Source organism: Onychostoma macrolepis, chromosome 04 (assembly GCF_012432095.1).
Source record: "Onychostoma macrolepis isolate SWU-2019 chromosome 04, ASM1243209v1, whole genome shotgun sequence".
Lineage (NCBI taxonomy): Eukaryota > Metazoa > Chordata > Actinopteri > Cypriniformes > Cyprinidae > Onychostoma > Onychostoma macrolepis.
This window is the reverse complement of record NC_081158.1, coordinates 7,314,406-7,335,067: the sequence shown is the minus strand read 5'-3', so window position 1 is coordinate 7,335,067 and position 20,662 is coordinate 7,314,406. Positions and strand designations below refer to the sequence as shown.

At 35.2% G+C, this 20,662-nt stretch overlaps 3 protein-coding genes across 5 annotated transcripts in view; 1 reads left to right on the top strand and 2 right to left on the bottom strand.

Moving 5' to 3' along the window:
• The window catches only part of LOC131538789 (ovarian cancer G-protein coupled receptor 1-like), a 37,938-nt gene extending 34,807 nt beyond the window's left edge, over nt 1–3,131 (bottom strand). Inside the window, exon 1 of the mRNA XM_058772910.1 lies at nt 3,117–3,131. The gene's annotated coding sequence lies outside the window, so the exon portion shown is untranslated. The remainder of the gene's footprint in view (nt 1–3,116) is intronic.
• A 641-nt stretch (nt 3,132–3,772) lies between these two features.
• On the top strand, nt 3,773–12,524 carry LOC131538462 (uncharacterized). The gene is made up of 9 exons (XM_058772338.1): nt 3,773–3,959; nt 8,177–8,352; nt 8,524–8,767; nt 8,903–9,014; nt 9,141–9,191; nt 9,305–9,680; nt 9,813–9,971; nt 10,793–11,587; nt 12,357–12,524. The coding sequence occupies exons 1-6, from the start codon at nt 3,773–3,775 to the stop codon at nt 9,342–9,344; spliced, it is 810 nt and encodes a 269-aa protein (XP_058628321.1). The 3' UTR covers nt 9,345–9,680; nt 9,813–9,971; nt 10,793–11,587; nt 12,357–12,524.
• A 6,146-nt stretch (nt 12,525–18,670) lies between these two features.
• LOC131538709 (NACHT, LRR and PYD domains-containing protein 3-like) overlaps nt 18,671–20,662 on the bottom strand; it is a 54,117-nt gene continuing 52,125 nt past the window's right edge. For all 3 annotated transcript variants that reach the window (XM_058772759.1, XM_058772760.1, XM_058772757.1), the window contains exons 9-10: nt 19,975–20,021; nt 18,671–19,562 (exon numbers count right to left, since the gene is read on the bottom strand). In XM_058772759.1, the coding sequence (XP_058628742.1) occupies nt 19,033–19,562; nt 19,975–20,021 (577 nt within the window). In that variant the 3' untranslated portion in view covers nt 18,671–19,032. The remainder of the gene's footprint in view (nt 19,563–19,974; nt 20,022–20,662) is intronic.

Sequence of the window (20,662 nt, the reverse complement as noted above, 5' to 3'; positions counted from 1 at the left end):
TAAAATTTTCCATCTTGAGCATGCTTTGACACTTTATTGAAGGCTTTTGATTGTAATAATTGGTAAAATAACAGTGTTTCTCTGTAGAACATTTAGTGCTTTCATTGTAATAAGTAAAAATAAGTTTTACAGTAGAAATCTGTAAAATAAGGGTTTTACACTGTAAAAAAAGCCCATAGCTCAAAACTATCCAGTGAGCATCACTACTCATTTTGCCAGCGGGTCACAAATGTTGATTAGCTGATTGGTAGACTTTATGGTACAGTATGCAGAAAAGGACTTTCAGAAGTAAACCTTCCCTCTGAAATGTTTACTAAAGAAAATGTTATGGCTAGCTCCAGCCTCCTCTAAAGTGTCCATGTTACGACCTCAGTGTGGTCAGTCAAGGGGAAAAGGGGAGTAACATTAATTTGGGAGAAACACTCCTCTGCAAACACATAACACACCAGGTGAAGAGACGAACTGAACTGCAGGAAAGTGTTTTAATTACACAATGTGAAGAATGGAAATATTTAAAACTGGAACATAGAAATAAAGGTGAATACCATATACAAAGAATGAGTACAAAAGAAAATACTAAAGACAAATGGGAAACACAAGATGGGTACCTGCAAGAGAATTGGAGAAGGGACGCATCCAAACCAAAGAAATAAACAAAACTAAAAACCAAGCTACCTAACAACCCAATCACTAACCTAACTGCCAAAAGAAAACCATGAAAAGAACACGGGGACCAGGTGAGCAGGGTGGACCAATGGGACGCGACTATGAAAGTGAAAGTAAAATCTCGGGAAAGAATAAAAAAAAAGAAAAAGTCATTAACAACACAAGAATGTAACAGTCCAGAATAAAGAAATATTGACACGATCAAAATAAATCCATGTCAGTCCACTGGAAACTTCTGCTGTTCTCATTTAGGATCTGCTGTTCTCTTGCATTCCGGTGAGTTAGATACTCACAGATCTTGAGTTATTCCTCCAGGAACAATGCCATGTGATCATCTGTGTGTCTGGGAGTAAAGAGCACACAAAATGTGGTCCCTTCAGTCTTTATCCATCACTAAGGTACGAATATTTCTTCTCATCTCCAGTTGGTTCTTCCTGTGGAGGACAGCGAGGGAGTTTACTGACCCCCAGCTCTGCATCTGTGTGCTGCACTCCTCCAGTGTGTAACTATAATGTGCTGTATGGACGTCCCGTGCTGCTTCAGAGCCTCCCACAGATTGACAATATACTTGGGTACCGCACACTCGCCTGCATCAGATACGTCTCGCCTTCTGCCTGTCCTGACCAGTGCTGCATTTCCCGATAACGATGGATTTTAGCACTTAAAGAGTCTTTTCTATAAGCGATTTTTTTTAACGCAGGTTTCACAAAAAGGCACTTAAAATGATCGCACACAGTTGTGCCTTAAAGAGACAGTTCACCCCAAAAAATTTAATTCCGTCATTATTTTCTCACTCTCAGGTTGTACCAAGACCTGTGTAAGTTTCTTTCTTCCGTTCAACTCGAAGGAAGATATTTTGAAGAATGTTGATAACCAAACAGTTGACGACAGACATTGACTTCCATAGTATCAAAAAAATACTATGGAAGTCAATGGCTACTGTCAACAGTTTCATTTTTGGGAGACTATCCCTTTAAAGATCCCTTTGATATTTAAAATCATCCCAAACAAACACACCCCTCTCTTCATTGTTCCACCTCCAAAACACCCTACAATCGTAACCGCCCTGCTCTGAGTCAGTCTTGAACTCTGATGGACATATGTGAGGTGAACACTCTAACAGTGACGCTAAACACCACATTCTCTGTCAGGCATCAGCGCACCTCTTGAGATCAGGGGTTTACCTGCACAAATCTCACTAGCTGGCCTTCATTACACACGGAATGCAAGAGTGGTTGTCTGTTTATCATAGCAGACGCAACAAAATAATGCTTCACGAAAAATACAGCACAGATGATGAACGAATGACAAGGAAGCACAAAAAATGAACGTACAGTACACAATAGTAAATACAAACAAAAGTTCATTATTAGTTGCCAACAGCACAGCAGCTCCTGACAGTTACAGTTTTTTTTTGGCAATCATTTTTGCTCTAATAACAGAACCTTCATGTCATTTTTCAAAACATTTAACACTTTTTCCAAATGAGCCAAAGATTTTTTGTTCATTGCACTAAAATCACAGGTTCAAAATTACGCAACTTAACATCAAAGTATTACTATAACTCTCACATTAAATCTGAGTTGAGTGTCTATTCATTTCATTACAATGATCTTACTATTAATTGATACAACTGCTTAAAATGATAAGTAACTGTTGCATTACTCTTGATGCATAGCTTTTATGGAAACTGATGAACAATATTCTGTTTATATCATGAAAGTTTCAGGATAGATCATTTGACACCAATTACCACAGAATATGACCCAGATGGACTACATTATCTATGGATCATTATCTATGGATTCATTATCTATTATCTATTTTTTCTTTTTTTTAATCTGAAATTTTCCTTTGGAAAACCTATGTTGTGATTTTATTTCATCAGTAAATTTCACATTACAGTAATTCAATGATGGGTATCTTGTGTGTGGGTGATCTAAAGTAATGTTCCTATGATATTTCATCATAAATTAGTTTTTTCAACCAATGCTTCTGTGAATGAAAGGCTTCATTAAAGATATGAACACAATATGCAAGGTTTTGAACATTGGATAGCCTGTGTTGCAAATAATGAGTGTTTTGAGTTTTGTGTCTAGAGTTTTGAAAAATGACAAGAAGGTTCTGTTATTAGTGCAAAAATGATTGTAAAAAACTGTAATGACAAAAAAAACAGTGCTACTCATGTATAAAGTGTAATTTCCTGAGATATTTGTCAGATCTCTCTTGCTCGTTCTCTCTTCTCCACCGTCAGATGCCCCCTAATGCTGATTGGCTACGCGTTTGTTGCTGTGCCAGTCCGAGTAACTTGCTTCCAAACAACGTTTTTTAAAAATTGCTTATTGCACCTTTAAGTGCTACATAAGAGTCTAATATTTGACATGTTTAGCCTAAATATCTTCACCTGATGTGCATTTGCTATGAGGCTGAAAATCTATATAAGAACATACCTGCAGGTGGAGACACCAGCAATACATAAGAAAAGAGGTAATTAATGTTATTTTAGAGGAGGTGGAGCAAAACAAACATTTTCAGCAGGTTTAAGGGCAGTCATACCAACAAACAAAAAATCTGGAAGAGATTGCCATAGAACTAACTGCGACCAGGGACATTAATAGATCAGGGAAGGAGGCCAGGAAGAAGTGGCAGGACTTTGGGAAAGGGAATAAAATTCATACAATAAAAAGCAATCAAGTAGATAGAATAGAAATAAATAGAGAGCTAGTGTTAGAGAAGACAAAAATTCCTCAGCAACGCTGCTAGAAACTGGCGTGTGGCTATGCTTCTTGTTTTCAGCAGGTCATAACAGCAATAGGGTGCTCTACTAAGCACCAAAGATGTTTGTCATGAAGGGGTTGAATAATTTAGAGACTGCAGAAGTCATTAAAAGTTGCATTTTCAGTTGAATTTGAGGAAAATCACTTAAAGCATTCACTGTGTTGAGCTATTTCAATTACTTTTGTATGATTTATTCATTGCAAACAGCTGGAAGTCTGTACACAATACGTTTGATTTGCAGTGGGGGTTGAATAATATTGATTGCAATTGCATGTCGGCGTGCTGCACACGAGGCTATTGGTGCCGTCTTCATCTACTATTAAAAGACATGAAGGACCTGGAGCAACAAGGTGTGTTTGTTGAAGCTCTGAAACACATCTTAAAGGAAAAGTGTATTGACAGTCTGGGGGCTCACAGTCTTGCTGGCCTTCAAGAAATCTTTCAAGATTTTGCCAAGTCAGCAAAGACGACATACAGATGCAAATTCAGCTTCAAACCGCTTCATAGCAGACTTGGTGTTAAAGGGGTCATCGAATGCCCATTTTCCACAAGTTGATATGATTCTTTAGGGTCTTAATGAAAAGTCTATAACATACTTTGGTTAAAATTTCTCAGTGGTAGTGTAAAAAACCCCTTCTTTACCCTGTAAAAAATAAGCTTTGTTTTCAGCAATCTGTTTTTAGTCCATGTTGCTTTAAATGCTAATGAGCTCTGCTGACCTCGCCCCTCTCTTCTGTGGGGTGACGATCAGTACTGTTTACTTTAGCCGCGAAACTGGCTAACTAGCACGTTATTAGGAAAGGTGATTTACAAAGATTCATTAAAAAAACTTTATACTCTCTTCTTCTGTAGATGAAGCTGGATCACAAATGATTTGTGCAAACATACACGCATTTATGTAGATCGGGGATCGGCGCATTCACTTCAAAGCAAAAGTAACGTTAATCCTCTGTGTCTTCAGCGGCTCAGATGTCGGGAGTAAATGACGACTGCTTTATTAATTATTACATCCAATAACAGAATGCCTCAATCGCTTAATCGGAGACATTCTTGTCTTTCCCTGCACCGGAGGCGGACGGCTCTCAGTTCACTCAGGGCGGGTCTAAGGTAAGACGGCATTGTCAATCAACTATCGTGGGAGGGGCCTGTACAGAACTACGTCATTCTGACAGGAATCTCAGAACAGCCTGATTTGAGAGAGGACATTTTAAAATAGGGATTTAAACGAAAACCACTGGGTGGATTTTTATCATTATAGGATGGATGTGTACACACATATTTATGTTCAAACAACTTGAAAAATTAATTTAGCATCCGATGACCCCTTAAAAAAAAAGTGTCCTCAGTATGCTCTGAGAAAATGGACATGAAGATCAAACAGCTGACTTCACTGGTCCAGTCTCTCGTGAGAAAAAGGCGCTTTTTACACTGAATGTTAATTAACTTTTTGACAAAACCTAGGTTTGTGAACAATGATGGTCTCAGATACGCAGTCTCAGCCTTGTTATTGTTTTTATTCACTTATTTATTTATTGAATTTTATTTTAAAAAGCTTATCCAGGGACTGGGGGTACAAATGAGCCTTTTGGCATGAAGCCTGTATGATGAGCCTCTGCTGCTTTGAAGCTGATAAAATAAATAATATATTGGCTTTCATCAGCCTATATCATTAACTAAATCAAACAGTTTAATGAGGAAAGTATCTTAAATTTGGTTGATTTGACATGGAATGACCCAGTAAAAACACTTGTAATATTGAGAAATATTACAATAAAAAAAGTTTTCTATGGGAATATATTGTAAAATGTAATTTATTCCTGTGATGCGAAGCTGAATTTGCATCACTCCAGTCTTCACCTTCAATCTCAGTAATAAACCACATTTCACAATTAAAAAAAAAACAGTTAATAAAGTCATATTATTACTGCTTGGCTAAATTTTGGATCAAATAAATGCAGCCGTGGTGAACACAGGAGAAAAATATATTTTTCTATTACTTTAACTTTTGACCGATAGTGTAACAACAGCTTACTAAACTTTATGCTAAAATACTCCTTCAAAATGTAGGCTACCTGTTTAAGGTGAACAGATCAGCGGTGGCAGCCAAACTTGAAAAAGACTGAAAATCTGCTGCAATGATGGCATGGTTAAATAATGTCTTTTGGTGTATCACCCATGTAAGGTCCATCGACTGTTTACAGAACTCAGCCATACAAGAATACCATATAAGGTCCATATATCAGCCACATCTGTTTTTATTATTTGGCTCACTCTGGGTTGGATTTGGTTCAGTTCTGACTAAAAAGATTTGGACTTCTGGGCCGGCAAATCACGTAACAGTTACTAATCTGGGCCACACTTCAGCTGTTGATATGGGCCAGATCCGCACCAAAGGAAATTTGCTGACTGGGATTTATGTATTTGTACCGTACAAATACATGCACTCAGTTGAATGGCAGAGCCGTCATTAAAGATTTAGTTAAGTACAAATGCGTCAAACGTAATCAAACATGTGCTAATACAAAAATAGTGCTTTCAAAAATAGTTAAGACAATATAGAACAGCTTAAGAACTTAAAGGAGGCTTAAACAATCAGTTAAACCCTTTAGAAACCCCTTTGCCCAAAAAAAAAACATACTGGCTAGCTAGCTAACAGGTGTCTGTCAACACAACTTAACGAAACCGATCATAGACACCAAACAATTAGTATTAAAAACAAAGATTCTTACTTGTACATAGTGATTAGATTATTTCGGATGACAAGCACTTCAACGTAATTGCGACTTCAAAAGTTGGACGTGAAATTAACCATAGACATAATAAATACAAAAGAAAACATACCTGACTATAATCCCTGCACAATAATAAAAACAGATCTCGGGGTATTATCTTTCACACGTAAGACTGAACAGTTGTTTCTGGATGTTTTTCGGGCATTTTTAACATTATTTTGGCAGCTTAATTAGCCACCAGTGTCAGACGATTAATAGCTAGTGATATCGTTATAGATAGCTGTGAAAGCTGAGACTTTATAAGAAATCAAAGTTTAAATGAATTCTTATTAAGTTTTAACTTATATTGTAGTTTATATCATAAAGTAAATTGTGCTATGAGCACAATATGTAGGTTACATTGAGCACTTTGACAAGACAGTGTCAGACTGTTAGGGATGGAGCTAAAGCATCTCTCTTTAATTTCACTACTCATTTACAAAGTGTAAGTTTATCATCACTAGATTATAAGGATTTGATAGCTTATCATAAAACTGTGGACTGATTATATATTTTCCTTTTCAGTAAATTGCAAACAGGACAACACAAGCCTCAAAGAAATCTGAAGAAAGCCCATTCTGTGCATTTCAAGAGACTATACCTTCACAGCCTAATGTTGTATTTGTACTAGTTAAAGCCCGAATAGCCCTGAAAGAATGGCCAGAATGACCCTGATCATATTCAAACTTCCCTCGCTCTCGCTCTCTGTCTCTCAATCTCTCTCTCAATCTCTGCCAGGGTCAGAAATGAACTTTTCCATTGTGGGACAATATTTGCCCCCGGAATAGACTTCCAGGAGCATTGTTTACCTTTGTAAGGGCAATTTTTATAACAATATTATGTAATATAATTACCTTATTAAATGTTTCTGTTGTTTTTGTCAAATATCATAAATAAATAGATAATAGATAATAAATAAATCTATTATATCACTTATGTTATTGTACTGTTGTATTCGCTATTTTATAATATTATTCACTTTACTACGACTTGTACTACATATAATTTTTAATATTACGTATCACTTACTATATTTTATCAGTGTATAATATTTTATGATCCATAAAGGATTATCAGTTAGATTTGTTAATGTTTGTTGTGGAGTTTATGTCTGAATAGAATGCTATGAAAATAGGAAGCAGACTACCAGCCTGTCACTTTTTGATTTGTATTCGCTGATTTTATTCCATTTTCTCTATTATGGTAAATTATTAGTACTTAAATATGTATTAAGTACTAATAAAGTTCAATGAAGTTCGGAAACAAAGTTCATTTTTCATTTTCTATACTCAATTTTCACACATAGCTTTCAAACACAAGAAATATATGGCCATACATGGCACAAAGTAATGTCCAGAGGGGAAATTTCCACGAAATTTCCACGTTATTTGCTTTTCATGACCATACAACCTTAATAAAACCATAATGAGCATGTTAAATTGGGAAGAGGAAAACAAAACCTGGTGGTAATGTATTTAAATGGCATATTTATTTGGCCAAAAAAGCAAACTACAACTTAGCAAAGAATAGGTTTTATTAAAAATGCATAACAGAATCGAAAAACTCACAGGAAATGAATTACACTGTCTACAGGATAGTTATTATTTAATGCATTGATTCCTGATTAGCAGCCATTCTCCTGTGCATTCCTTAAAAAGGTGTTATTACAAATGAAACAATTAAATCGTGGAGCGCATACAAAAGTTTTATGAATTACAAATTAAATGTGTACTTTAGATTTTTGCGTATTGAGTATATTCAATAAAGTTAGTTTTGTTGTGTCATTCATGTTTAATGTCAAATGTTTAATTAGTCAGTTACACTGAATGAAAGTCAATGTAGTAACTGTTTTTTTTTTCTTCTTTAGAAAAACAATCAGAATGCAGGAAGAATAGCATTTCTGCTTTCTTCAAAAATACACGGCTGGCTGTGAAATGTCAACATCAAGGGAACCGAGTGAGTCCTCTACAGCCCACGTCTGTCACAGACTCAGCTGATCCTCATCCGGGCCCGTCCGGCTCCAAACCAGCGGCTCTCCAGGATCAAGCACATCCTCAGCCATCCTCAACCCCAGGTCCATCCAGCATCAGTCCGACAAACTGTGACGCAAATCCAGCTGATCCTGAGTCAGCTGAAGGTGGGTCTAGTGTGATTTTACTCTGTCCTGTTTTTACAAGCATATATATTGATTCTTTTACAGCATGTTTGTTAGTTTGGAGCCATAAAATTGTTAATTGTTTAGCCTCAGTGTTTGACTTCTCATATCTGGTGGCAATTAACTCTTTTATTTCTGTTTTTGTGTTTTTAGAAAAACAAACCAAAAGTGAAGAAGAAGAACGGCTTCTGTTCATTCTTCAGAAGAACGTGGTGGACTGTGAAATGTGCAACCAAACAGCACAACAATTTGGCTCCACTTCCTCCACAGGATGACACAGACTCAGCTGATCCTCAGCCCGGTCCGTCTGGTCCTGATCCAGCGGCTCTGCAGGATCCCACTGATCTTCAGCTGGATCCATCCATAAGAACCGTCTCTTTCCCGGGACTGTCCACCCGTGAGTATTTGACTATTGTTCCTCCGCTGACCCCCCCCCTCTTTTAACCTGAGACTTTAATCAGATTCAGACACCAGGTGACGCAAGTCTGTGAATCTTGTATATTAACATATTCCTTTGGTGCGTTTTTTGCAGTCCCATTTTCTGAGCTGTATGTAGCAGAAGAGGAAGTTGGACGAGGATTCTTCGGCAGAGTTTGCGAAGGGATCCGGAAATCTGATGGCCAGCACGTAAAATCACAATCACTGTAATTCAACTGAACCATATGGATCAGTGCTTTCATTTGATCATTAGCTCATTTCCATTTACCCATCCTTAACATCTAGTGTGCTTAAAAACTTTTTTTTTTATTTTATTTATTTTTTTTTTACAGGTCGCCATCAAATTCACGACCAAGCGTGAAACAGACCGGTACATCACATTTGTAAGTTGGCAAAGCACATGATGCATATATTTAAACACTAATAATATATCTTCAGTACAAGTGAAATGTGATTTTTACAGTCAGCTAATAGTTTGTTGGCCTCCATTTTCCAGCCTGGGGTTTCTGAGCCGCTGTTTGCAGAAGTGGCTCTAAACCTGCTGCTCAATCGAGCTCCGCTGAGCCCCTGCATAGAACACATGCTGGACTGATTTGAAGAGGAAGATCGCTTCATCCTCGTGCTGGAGTATTCACAGCCCTCTAAAGACTTGTTCAAATCCGTCTTCAGAGAAGCGCCGAGTGAATCCCAGGCACGAGACCTGATGTACCAAGCGGTGCTCGGAGCCAAGCACTGTCTGGACAGAGGCATCTTCCACCGGGACATCAAGCTGGACAACTACGTGATCAACACCACCACCAAGCAGGTCAAACTGATCGACTTCGGCTGCGGTGAATTCGTCAAACGTGGCGGTCATAAGGGTGTATTTATAGGTGAGTTGGCCTTTTATGTTATCATTGCAATTAATGAGATGTGATTTAATACCGGCCAAGAACAGATCTGTGACATTTGGACAAGTTACTGGTGACTGGTAAGCTGAATATCTCTTGGTTTTTCATGAACAGGATACGCCTGCCCACCTGAGTACTTTGTGGACTTTGAATACGAGGCCGAGCCAACAACTGTCTGGTCTCTGTGCATTATGATGTATAGGACAGTGTGTGGACGTCAGCCCTTAACAGATGAACATGGCGGCCTGAGTTTTCATTCCAGAGTGTCCACTGGTGAGAGAACAGTTCACTAACAATAAAAAAATGAGTATCATAGAGCCCTATGAAATCCGTTTTATTTTTTCCCAAATTAATTTTTTTCCGTTTTGATTTTTCTAGACTCTGTTTTAAAGATTAAATAATTTTTTAGTAATCAAAAAGTATGTCTAATTAATTGAAATCATGAAACTTACTATATTAAACAGCAAGTAATTAAAAGTTTATTAAAACATAGCTTACATTTTTAGCTGAATTAGTGGTGGTAGTAGTACTATCATTACATTAAGTAATATTTCTGTTTCTTCGAGTTAAACTTAACTTTTATTTTGACGGGTTGATGAAGACCTTTAGATTTCTGTTTGTATATGATATGACGATCATTTTACGCAAACAAAATAGTAAAATGCTTATGAAGTGACTCTCAGAGCAGTTCTAGAGATCATGTTCATGTTTTCATGTACTCATATATTGAGGCGTCAGAGTCTGAAAACACCGCGAGTGTAATGTGCCCTTCAATGTGTGTAGTAAACGAAACCGTGCGTCTGCATCCTTTATTCACACAGAGACACAGAACATGCTGGATTCATATTTAAATGGTATTTTTGCAGCTTAATATTCACAGAGACTAGCCCATATCGCGTTTTAATTTAAGTGTACTGACCTATTTTTTATGTATCCGTCCAAAATTTTCAAAATTCGGTGACATTCCACGTTATATTGTAAATTCCGCAATTCTGTCATAATCATAGGGCCCTAGTATCAGCATAATCCTTCACATAACACATGCTACACACTTCAGAACCTTTTCTGATGAATGATAATGTTTGTTTGTCAAGCACTCTTGTGAATCCTCACAGAGTTTCAGGATCTGATCACATGGTGTCTGGCTCATGATCCAGCAGAGAGAGCGACTATGGAGCAGATCCTGCAGCATGACTGGTTTCGGCAGGAACAGATGTCAGCAGTCGCTCAGGAGTCAGACAGTAGTGTGACTTAACCCTCTGGGGTCGACAAACGCATATACGCGTTTTGAGGCAGATTTTCCTGATAAGGCCGAAATGAGCTTGAATTACTCTGCCATTTTTGATCGTACAGATAAAAGCAATACACCATTCGAATCTGTAAGGGGTCTACTTTTATTTGTATACACTCATAATAACAACTAAACTTTGTGCTTTTGAAGAATAAAGAAAACAAACAGGGAGCGCTCTCTGTCTTCTCCGTCTCCGCAAACTGTTTTTAGAAACGTGTCACTAAAATGAACTGTAACTCAGCAAATACTCAACACAGAGACATGAGAGTTATATCTATAGAAAGCTTGAAGTGTCTACTTTGAAATGAAGCAAGTCTTATCGAAAACAAACATTCTGTGATGAAGTAATCCGTATGAAACCAACACGATGTTCAATCTTTCCCGTCTGACACATTATCTCTAATGTGACCCCGCCCTCGCGCGGCTCGCGCTGTTCATATGTAAATAGCCACATGGTAAGTGCGCGCGTGCAAACGCCCAACAAACAAAGAGTGAGGAGATTCATCGCGGCTACTGTTACTGCTAGCGCTGAGAAAAGGCAGGATTTCCCTCGAAAGAAGAACACGATTTCATCCAGCAGAGGAGATCAATCTGATGAGTAAGTAATGTTTCTTTTTTGCATTAGTTACCGTGTTATTGTGACATAAACGAACAGATTTACTAACAGTTAGCTGGGGTTTTCCCAAACGACAACATGATGAATGCTACGCGTCTAAGAATATTTAGACCATGTTTATTATTAATACTCTGTTCACAAATAGATTTTAATAGCGTGCTAAACAATAATAATTAGTTTCTCAGATATAAAATATCATTTTTTATAGTATAAAGTACATCCTTTTATTGTACAAAGCATGCGTGAGTCTGTGGCTACAGAATCATATCATAGACTACTATAAAATCATACATACTAGACTGTATGACTACAAAATCATAGTTGGGTTTTTCCCAAACTATAATTCCTGATTACAGTGTTTGAAATAGTGTAAAACATTTTTAATATGATAGGCAATTCGTTGTATTTAAATTTCTTACAGCGCTATGATGTTTTCATGCTCCATATAAAACAATAAAAGTAATATGAGTGTACACTGTGACATGATGAATGCTACGAGTCTAAGTATGTTTAGTACATGTTTATTATTAATAGCCTACTCTGTTCAGAAATAGATTTTAATAACTTGCTAAACAATAATAATTAGTTTCTCGGATATAAGCTTTCTTTCTCTTTTTTTATGATAGTACAAAGCATGTGTGAGTCTATGGCTAAAAAACATCTGTATATATATATATATATATATATATATATATGTTCCTGATATTAACATGCTCACAAATGTTTTTTTGTTTGTATTTTATTGAATCAGATACCAGCACCAGATGAATCCTGATGTCTCTTCAAACTGTTTTCCTCTGAGAGCGCTGCACCAACATCAGATGTTCAACTACACTGATATTATATGTTAAAACAAGCTCATTTTCTACTGATTGTGTTTTTTTCTTCTTGAATCCATGGAAAGAAGTAGAAACACTTAAATAACACACGTAAATATCAGGTATGATTTACTTGTTTCACTCGTTGAACAGAATCTGTTGCAGGAATGACTCAAAGTCTGTTCACATCTCTGTGGTTAGATCAGTGTGCACAATAATGTGTCTTTGACCTTCATTATGTATGTTTTGATTATACTGTGTTGTAAATAAAATACAAATAATTTTAAAAACCCTTTTTTTTCAATCTCCTCACATTCTCTCTTACCTGCCTCAAAGTCACAGTCACACTGATGGGCCATTAGGGGTCATTAGGGGAGGGCCCTTTGTCTCTCAGGTGAGACTCACTTAATATTCATGGCCATTGCCACTCCCTCGCATATAGACCCTCGATCACAAAACATGTCTTGAAAATTTTAAATCAATATATTGTTTTCTGTGAATGAGTAAGCAGAATGATTTTCACATAATTTTGAAGTAAATATTCTAGGCTACAAGACTGATTACTCAAAAGTCTTATTCAGAACTATTTAGTGTGGGTTTTAAGGCCTTATTTCAGCTACATTTTTTTCCCCAAAACTTACTAACCACGCATAAAAAATGCAAACATGTACATCCATCTTGGTCACATATTATTGTAGCACAGTTTGTGCTGAATACAAAAAAAATTACATGTTGGTCAATAGTATGTTTTAAGTAGCTGAAATAAGCACAAATATCAGGGCATGTCAAAACATCTCAAGGGCCCCAAAATGACCTCGGACCCCAGAGGGTTAAGAGCCAAAGCAGACGATGACCGAGATCACTTAGTGAAAGTCCAGACAGTCCTGTCAGAGCTACAGCGTTTCCTCACGGTATTGATCCAGCAGATGCTCCCAGTCAGCTGCCATGAGGAGAAACAGCAAGTCATTGAGCAGAGTCTTCAATGAAGCAAGATCAGTTTAAGGGCTCTGACACACCAAAGTCAGGCCGTCGCTGAGCATTGCTCAGCTTAGTTTTTGCAGTGTTGTCGGCACTAGTCGAACCTCGTTGTGGCGAGGGGGGCGTGGGAAGGCGAAACGCTGCAACGGGAGAGCACGCGCCGTGACGAGCGGTAAATGTGGTCGCACCAGCAGGAAAAAAGGTTGCAAAATGCGATCGTTTAGTCGCAGTCTGGAGCCCTGTATGAATAGGAGCTGCAAATTTAGTACGATCAAATAAAGTACAAGAAAACTAAAGTAACTTATGCTGCAAGATCACAAAGACTGTTCCTGTCATCTCCTCAAACTGCTTATTATATATACATATATTCAAATTATTGGGTAGGTGGTAGGGATGCACCGAAATGAAAATTCTTGACCGAACAAAATGAGACACTGGGCCAAAGGCCGAACACGGTTTTGCGCATTTTTTCCCCCTATCTATTTTGCCATTTCTTTTTTACAATTGCATAAATTAAATAGCCAAAATGTGCTTTTTACTGTTTATTCCTGCTTTTCAAATAAAAAATCAATTACAAAACAACAATTTAAAAATATTTACTTAACACTGAACATTTTTTAACATTCTAGCAGACATTATACCAACAAAGCACAATTTAACTTAAAATTAATAAGTTAAAAATAATATTTTTTGGCCATTTTTGAGACCCCCTTCATCATACAGTAACCAGCATCAACCACCCCTTCCTCTTCTCATCGGACACATGAGATGCAGCGCTAAGCAGACTCTCGCTGTCGGTGCTTCGTGCTTGTAATAATTTTTGCGTCTTTCTCTGACAGTTTTAAATACTTTCACACTGCAGATGTATTTGCTGCATCATATCACCTGATGGGCAATGGTCATGTTGAACGACTGACCAGAGCCCTGGGTAAAATGATCAAATGATCAGTGAAATGACCTCTGAATCTGTGGATTCATCTACTAACCAATTCTCGTTTCAAGTTAGAACTAGGTTTGGAAGACTTCTGAAGCCTGTGAATAGGTTAATTCAGAACATGACACATAATGTAAAATGTGAAGTCATATGAGTGAGAATCCAATCTTTTGGCCCATTTTCTTATAACACATGCAATTCTGAGATTTACAAATCACCGTCTTATTTAAGTCAATATAATGGTGTTTGGGGCACCTTAATTGCAAGTGTCTTGGTAGGCCTGATCAACCTGTTGGACCACTTTCCCTGTGGAGTGGGAAGCATATGCTGCCGTGACTAGTGTATTAACTCTTTCCCCACCAGCATTTTAGAAAAAAGTTGTCAGCCGCCGCCAGCATTTTTTATGATTTTCACTAAAATTTCATGGCCCCCAGAAAATTATGAGCATGCGATACATGATAATAAAGATCAGAGCCTATACTTTTAAACAAAAAAAGTTGTATTCTAGCTTCAAGCATTCTTTTTTTAAAATCAACACTTGAGTATAGGTAGGGTTCATAAAAAAAAGCAACATTTTGAGCAAAAAGCTGAAAAAACTGCATTTTTATGAAATACTACATTTGGATCATATTCAGATCGATGATCAAAACAAAGATGCAGCAAAGGCTTCCATCAGCATCCCAAAGCTTGCTCAGGCCTTTACCACTTCCTGCATCTGCATTTCACTCGGTAACATTAGGCAGTATTCATTTATATGCTGTTTATTGTTGATGATTGCATTATTTTCCATATGCATATGCATACATATGAGATCGCTCATTTCTGTCGCTCATTTCTTGTGTTTTTGATCGAATGATTCTAAACTCATTCAGGAGATGCGTAATAGCGCCCCGAGTGTATAACAGTGAAAACACGGAAACTGAAAATTCTGTGTTTGGCAGGGAAAGAGTTAATTGACAGTTTGAGTTTTCTTTGAGGATTTTTCATAATAGATGCATACCCTTATGAACACGTTTTGTGAAGTTCAGGGGGGGAGTATGTAGCTGGGTTAATGATTATAAAATGTTTAATGTGAGTGAACTTCATCAAAACTCATTTCTTTTGTGTTTTACATTTATTGTGTTCTGAGTTATAAAGTACAACGTAGAGGGCTGCATTGGGTTTGGGCTCCTGCGGGGGTGGGCGGTCAGAAAATTTCGCGGGAGACCCGCGGGAAACGGTGGGATTTGGCGTGCAATAGAAATGGAGTCAACACATGAAGTTGAGAAGAAAATTAAAAGCAAAGCAAGGCAAGTCAGACATCTGCAAACAATTCTCAATTGTCATGGAAAAAAATGGTAAAGAATTAAACTCCGTAAGCCGCTAGTTTTGTTTTAATGGTTAATATTTTATAACAGTAATAAAAAATACCCAAACAAATACACAATTTGGTAAATATGATAAAAGACAGACAAATTCATCCAAATAAAATCAATTGTTTTGAAAAAAGTTTCAAAAATACAAAGAAATTTGGCCCCAAACATGCCAACTGAGCATGTATGTAGCCTGTGTGTGTGACGGAGTGAGTGAGAGTACACATTTCAGCTTATAAATGTTTTTTTCTGTTGTGTTTGCTGCATATTTTGATGTCTTGATGACAGGTAGAGGACTCCCATATAAAGCACTAAGGCTTCCCCACTCAAATTCAGTGTTTTCTATGGTGGGTTTGAACAAAACCAAAGCTAGAAACAGTTTGGTTCTGGACGGAACGCTATTATCATGACAGTGCTTTATGTGGGAGCCCTCTACCCGTCATCAGGCATCAAAATGTGCAACACACACTTACAACAGAAAAAAAAATAACCTGGGATGTGTACTCTCACTCTTTCTCTCACACACACACAGCTTGACATACATGCGCAGGGCAAGTTCTGCAATCTTACTGTATGTGTACAGTATGTACAATGAGTAATGCTGTTCTGTTGACTCGTTTGGGGCAAAATTGTATTTTTGAAATGCATAAATCTATTTTATTTGGATGAATTTGTCTGTCTTTTATCAAATTCACCAGTTGTTATCATTTCTATTTGTTCAGGTCAATTATGAACAATAGGTAAAATTGAACTGCTAGCAAAAGCTTGAGAGAATTGGGTGCTGCAAATATTTGAGTGACTCCTCCAATTATTATTAGCAAAATATTAATTTTACTTTGTTTTAATTATATCAAACAAATCATTAAAAATGGTTACTGTTGCAACAATCATGTTGTACTGTAAATTGTAGGTTGGTATATAATAATAGTTATAAATACTGACTATTTTACAGTGCAACAGGATTACAGTAACTAATAATTTAAATAATAAAATATATAATTCATATGTAGGTTATTAAACTCTGTTTACTAAACAATGACATTTTATTTTACAGTGCAATATGATTACTGCAATAGCATTTAATAATAAAATAAAATAAATATTTTGGCTATTGTAATTTAAATCATAACAAATATAAGAAATAAAGAAAATGTGATTTCAATAATCATAGTAACAAAAATATCAATAATATATTCATTATAATTGTATTATTACAATTACAACAATTTAAAATCCATCAAAACTAATAATATTGCAAAATAATTATTGCAATATTTATTTAATAAAAAGTTAGTAATTTATTTTATTATTGTAAGATGATAATAACAATGTTATAATTGGAATAATACTATTGTAATATAAAATAAAAACAAAAATCAATATTCATTATTATTATTATAGACATTTTATCATAAATTATTATAGATTAAAATTACCAATTAATTATTATTGATTAATTATAATCATAATATTAGAGAAAAATGCAGTTACTATTTTGGTTATTATTATTGCAAATGACAATATTTGTTGCTTATTTATTATAATTAAAATAACAATAAATATTTAACAAATTTGTTTTTAATTTATTATTATTATTGATGAAATATAATTTTTACTTTATTTTAAATAACAATTAAATCAATAAAACTTACTATTGCAGTAATCATATTTCATTGCACTGTAAAATAAAATGTCAGTATTTAATAATAATAATAATTATCATTATAAATGAAAATTATTATTATTTTATATTATAAATCTTTTATATTTTAATTCTAACAAATGAGCAAAGAAATATATTACGATCGCATAATAAACCAATTGTACTGTAAAATAAAAAGTATAATAGTAATAGTAATTCAATTTTTTCTTTAATATGATAACAATCACAATTAATCAATATTAATAATAATAATAATATGAGATTTGTTTTATTATTTAAATATGAACAAATCCATTAAAAATGGTGCAATTGCTGTAAAATTAAAAGTATTTTTTAAATTGTATTATTATTATTAAAAATATTAAGTTTTATTTAGTTTTAGGGTTTTTGGAGATTATTTTAAATATTACAATAGTATTAGTATTGCAATTATGGTATGTTTATGTTATTATCATCTTATAATAAAATAAAATTAACATTTGGTTGTTATTATTATTATTATTAATAATAATAAATAGTAACTTTTGAATAAATATTGCAATAATATCACTGCAATAATAAGAGTTTGTTTTATTTATTTGTTTAATTGTTGTAAATTTAAATAATAAAATAAAAATAAAATTATATTATCAATATTTTTATGATTATTGCAATTATAACATATTTTTTGTTTCTTATCATATTTGTTATAATTTAAGTTATAATAATAGCCAAAATAATAATTTTATTTCATTGTTAAATACTGACTTTTTATTTTCAGTGCAATGTGATTATTGCAATAATAAGAGCTTTTTATTGATTTGTTTAACTGGTATACAATTAATGAAAATATATTAAATTAATATTTTATTATTATTATTATTATTATGATAACATGCATACATATTTTTATTTAAGAATACAATAGTATTATTGTAATCATATATTTCTTTAATGATTTGTTATAATTCAAATAAATCATATTGTTGCTATTATTATCAATTCAGCAAAGATTGTACATATTTTAACTTTTTTATTTTATTTTTTTACATATTTTAGTAAATAAAAAATATGATTTTTGTCCATAAATACTGTATGCTGTAATTAAAACATGTTAATTTGTAAAACTCAGAAAAAAATATTTTAAATCATATTTTGACAGCTTCTTTCACTGCTTGAAAGAGATCCCATAATCATTTAATACAGCTTTACTGTAGTTAAATGCTGTGATTAATGTCATGTTATAATGTCAGAAACTCTCATGAAGCTCATGTCAGTCTTGTGAGGAATCGATTATATTCATGATACGAACATCAATTCAAATTAAAATCTGATCTCAAGTTGATTTGTCATTGTGTTTTATTATTTCTGTACAAAAACAGAGAGAATTACATGTTTGTGAAAGATACATTTCAATTGAAAGGTAATTTTGATGAATACAAATGATTGATGTGACACTATAATAAAAACACAAATGTAGGTTGAGAAAATCACAGATACACATCATCACTCAGCAAGACACACACACTGATCTTACTGCCTTTATGAGTATTTATTTGTTCTGTTTTATCTGATATTTCAGTGACAGAAGTTGAGCTTCAGTATTAATGTCATGAAGAGACTCATAATATCTCACTGTTACTGATTCTTCATGCAGCTCAAAACATTATGGGTAGAATCTCTTATCAGTCTATTCTGATTCATCAACACAGTTGTACATATGAATTATAACCAACAGTAAACCCAGGATAGAGCGGCTGAGTGAATGTGGTCTGGACTGTGTGGATATGTGTCATTGAGTCAGAGACGCTGTAGAAGGACAGAGTTCCTGCTCTGTGATCCACAAACACTCCTGTTCGACCATTGCCTTTGTAGGGCTCTACAAGGAAATCAGTCTGTATCTTATTGTGTATGAATGAATAATACGCCGGAGAGCAGATCAAACTCCAGGACTGATCATTACATCCAAACTTACACTCAAAACGCAGTCCCTTCCTGCTGATGCTCTTATATGACACTGATATATACACTTCATTACCTCCAACCCACTCAATCTCCCAGTAACAGCGTCCACACACACTCTCTCTACACAACACCTGCTCCCACTGATCAAATCTGTCTGGATGATCAGGATACGACTGTTTCTCTCTCATACCTCTCACAATTCTGTTCTCCCCAAACAGACTGAGTTCAGTGTTTGCTGTGTTTGGATCCAGTGTGAGAAAACAGGCATCTGAACACAAGAACAGAGACATTAATAACACAACAACAATCACTACAGCTGCGTGTGTATGTGTGTGTGTGTGTGTGTGTGTGTGTGTGGCGCACGTTTTTGTGACAAATGAGGACATAGATGTGTATAATGACAACAGTATGACAGGTATTACAAGGAGAAGGTGACTTTTCAGGACATTACCCCATGTCCCCACTTTTCAAAACGCTTATAAATCACACAGAGTGGAGTGTATTGAAAATCTGAAATAGCAGAAAGTCTCCTGTAAGGGGTAGGTTTAGGTGTAGGACAATAGCACATACAGTTTGTACAGTATAAGAACCATTACGCCTATGGGATGTCCCCACTTTTCACAAAAACAAACGTGTGTGTGTGTGTGTGTGTGTGTGTGTATGTGTATGTATTTACATACATTTTTTTAGTCCTGCTGTAATCATGGATTCTCCTCCATGATCCACACTAGAAAACACACACAGAGACATAGTCAGACACAAAACGAGTTTTAGTTTAGTCATAAAAGACTGACTTTTGAAGAAAAAAAAAAGTGAAAATAGCTATAGAATTTATTTACACTACAGTATGTTAAAATAGAAGGATTTTCTGCACATGCTTTAAAACACACCAGCAATGCTAACAACATGTTAGCAAAAAAACTATTTTTTCATCTGTTTTCAGTTGTTTGACTGATCTAAAGCACACAGATTCTGTATTAATAAAATCTATTTTTGCACTTAAAGGGATAGTTCACCCAAAAATGACAATTTGATGTTTATCTGCAAGGTTATTTTTAAGACTAAAACTAAGACGAAAACGACTGATGAAAAAACAATTTCGTAAACTGAAATAAAATAAAAATGTAAAAATAATTGAAAAACTAACTGAAATAAAATAATAATTGTCAAAAATAAATAATCGTTGAGCTGTGTGGCGGGAAATACCTGTAAATGGCGCATTGTGGGGTTATCTGACGGAGAGACGCAAAACAGTTTAAAGCAGAGTCCTGCACAGGTCCTGGTACACGTGCACCAGCAGTACTTAACAAAACACTCGACCCGTTATCCGACAGCAGCACTAATTTAATTCTGTACCAGACCAGAACC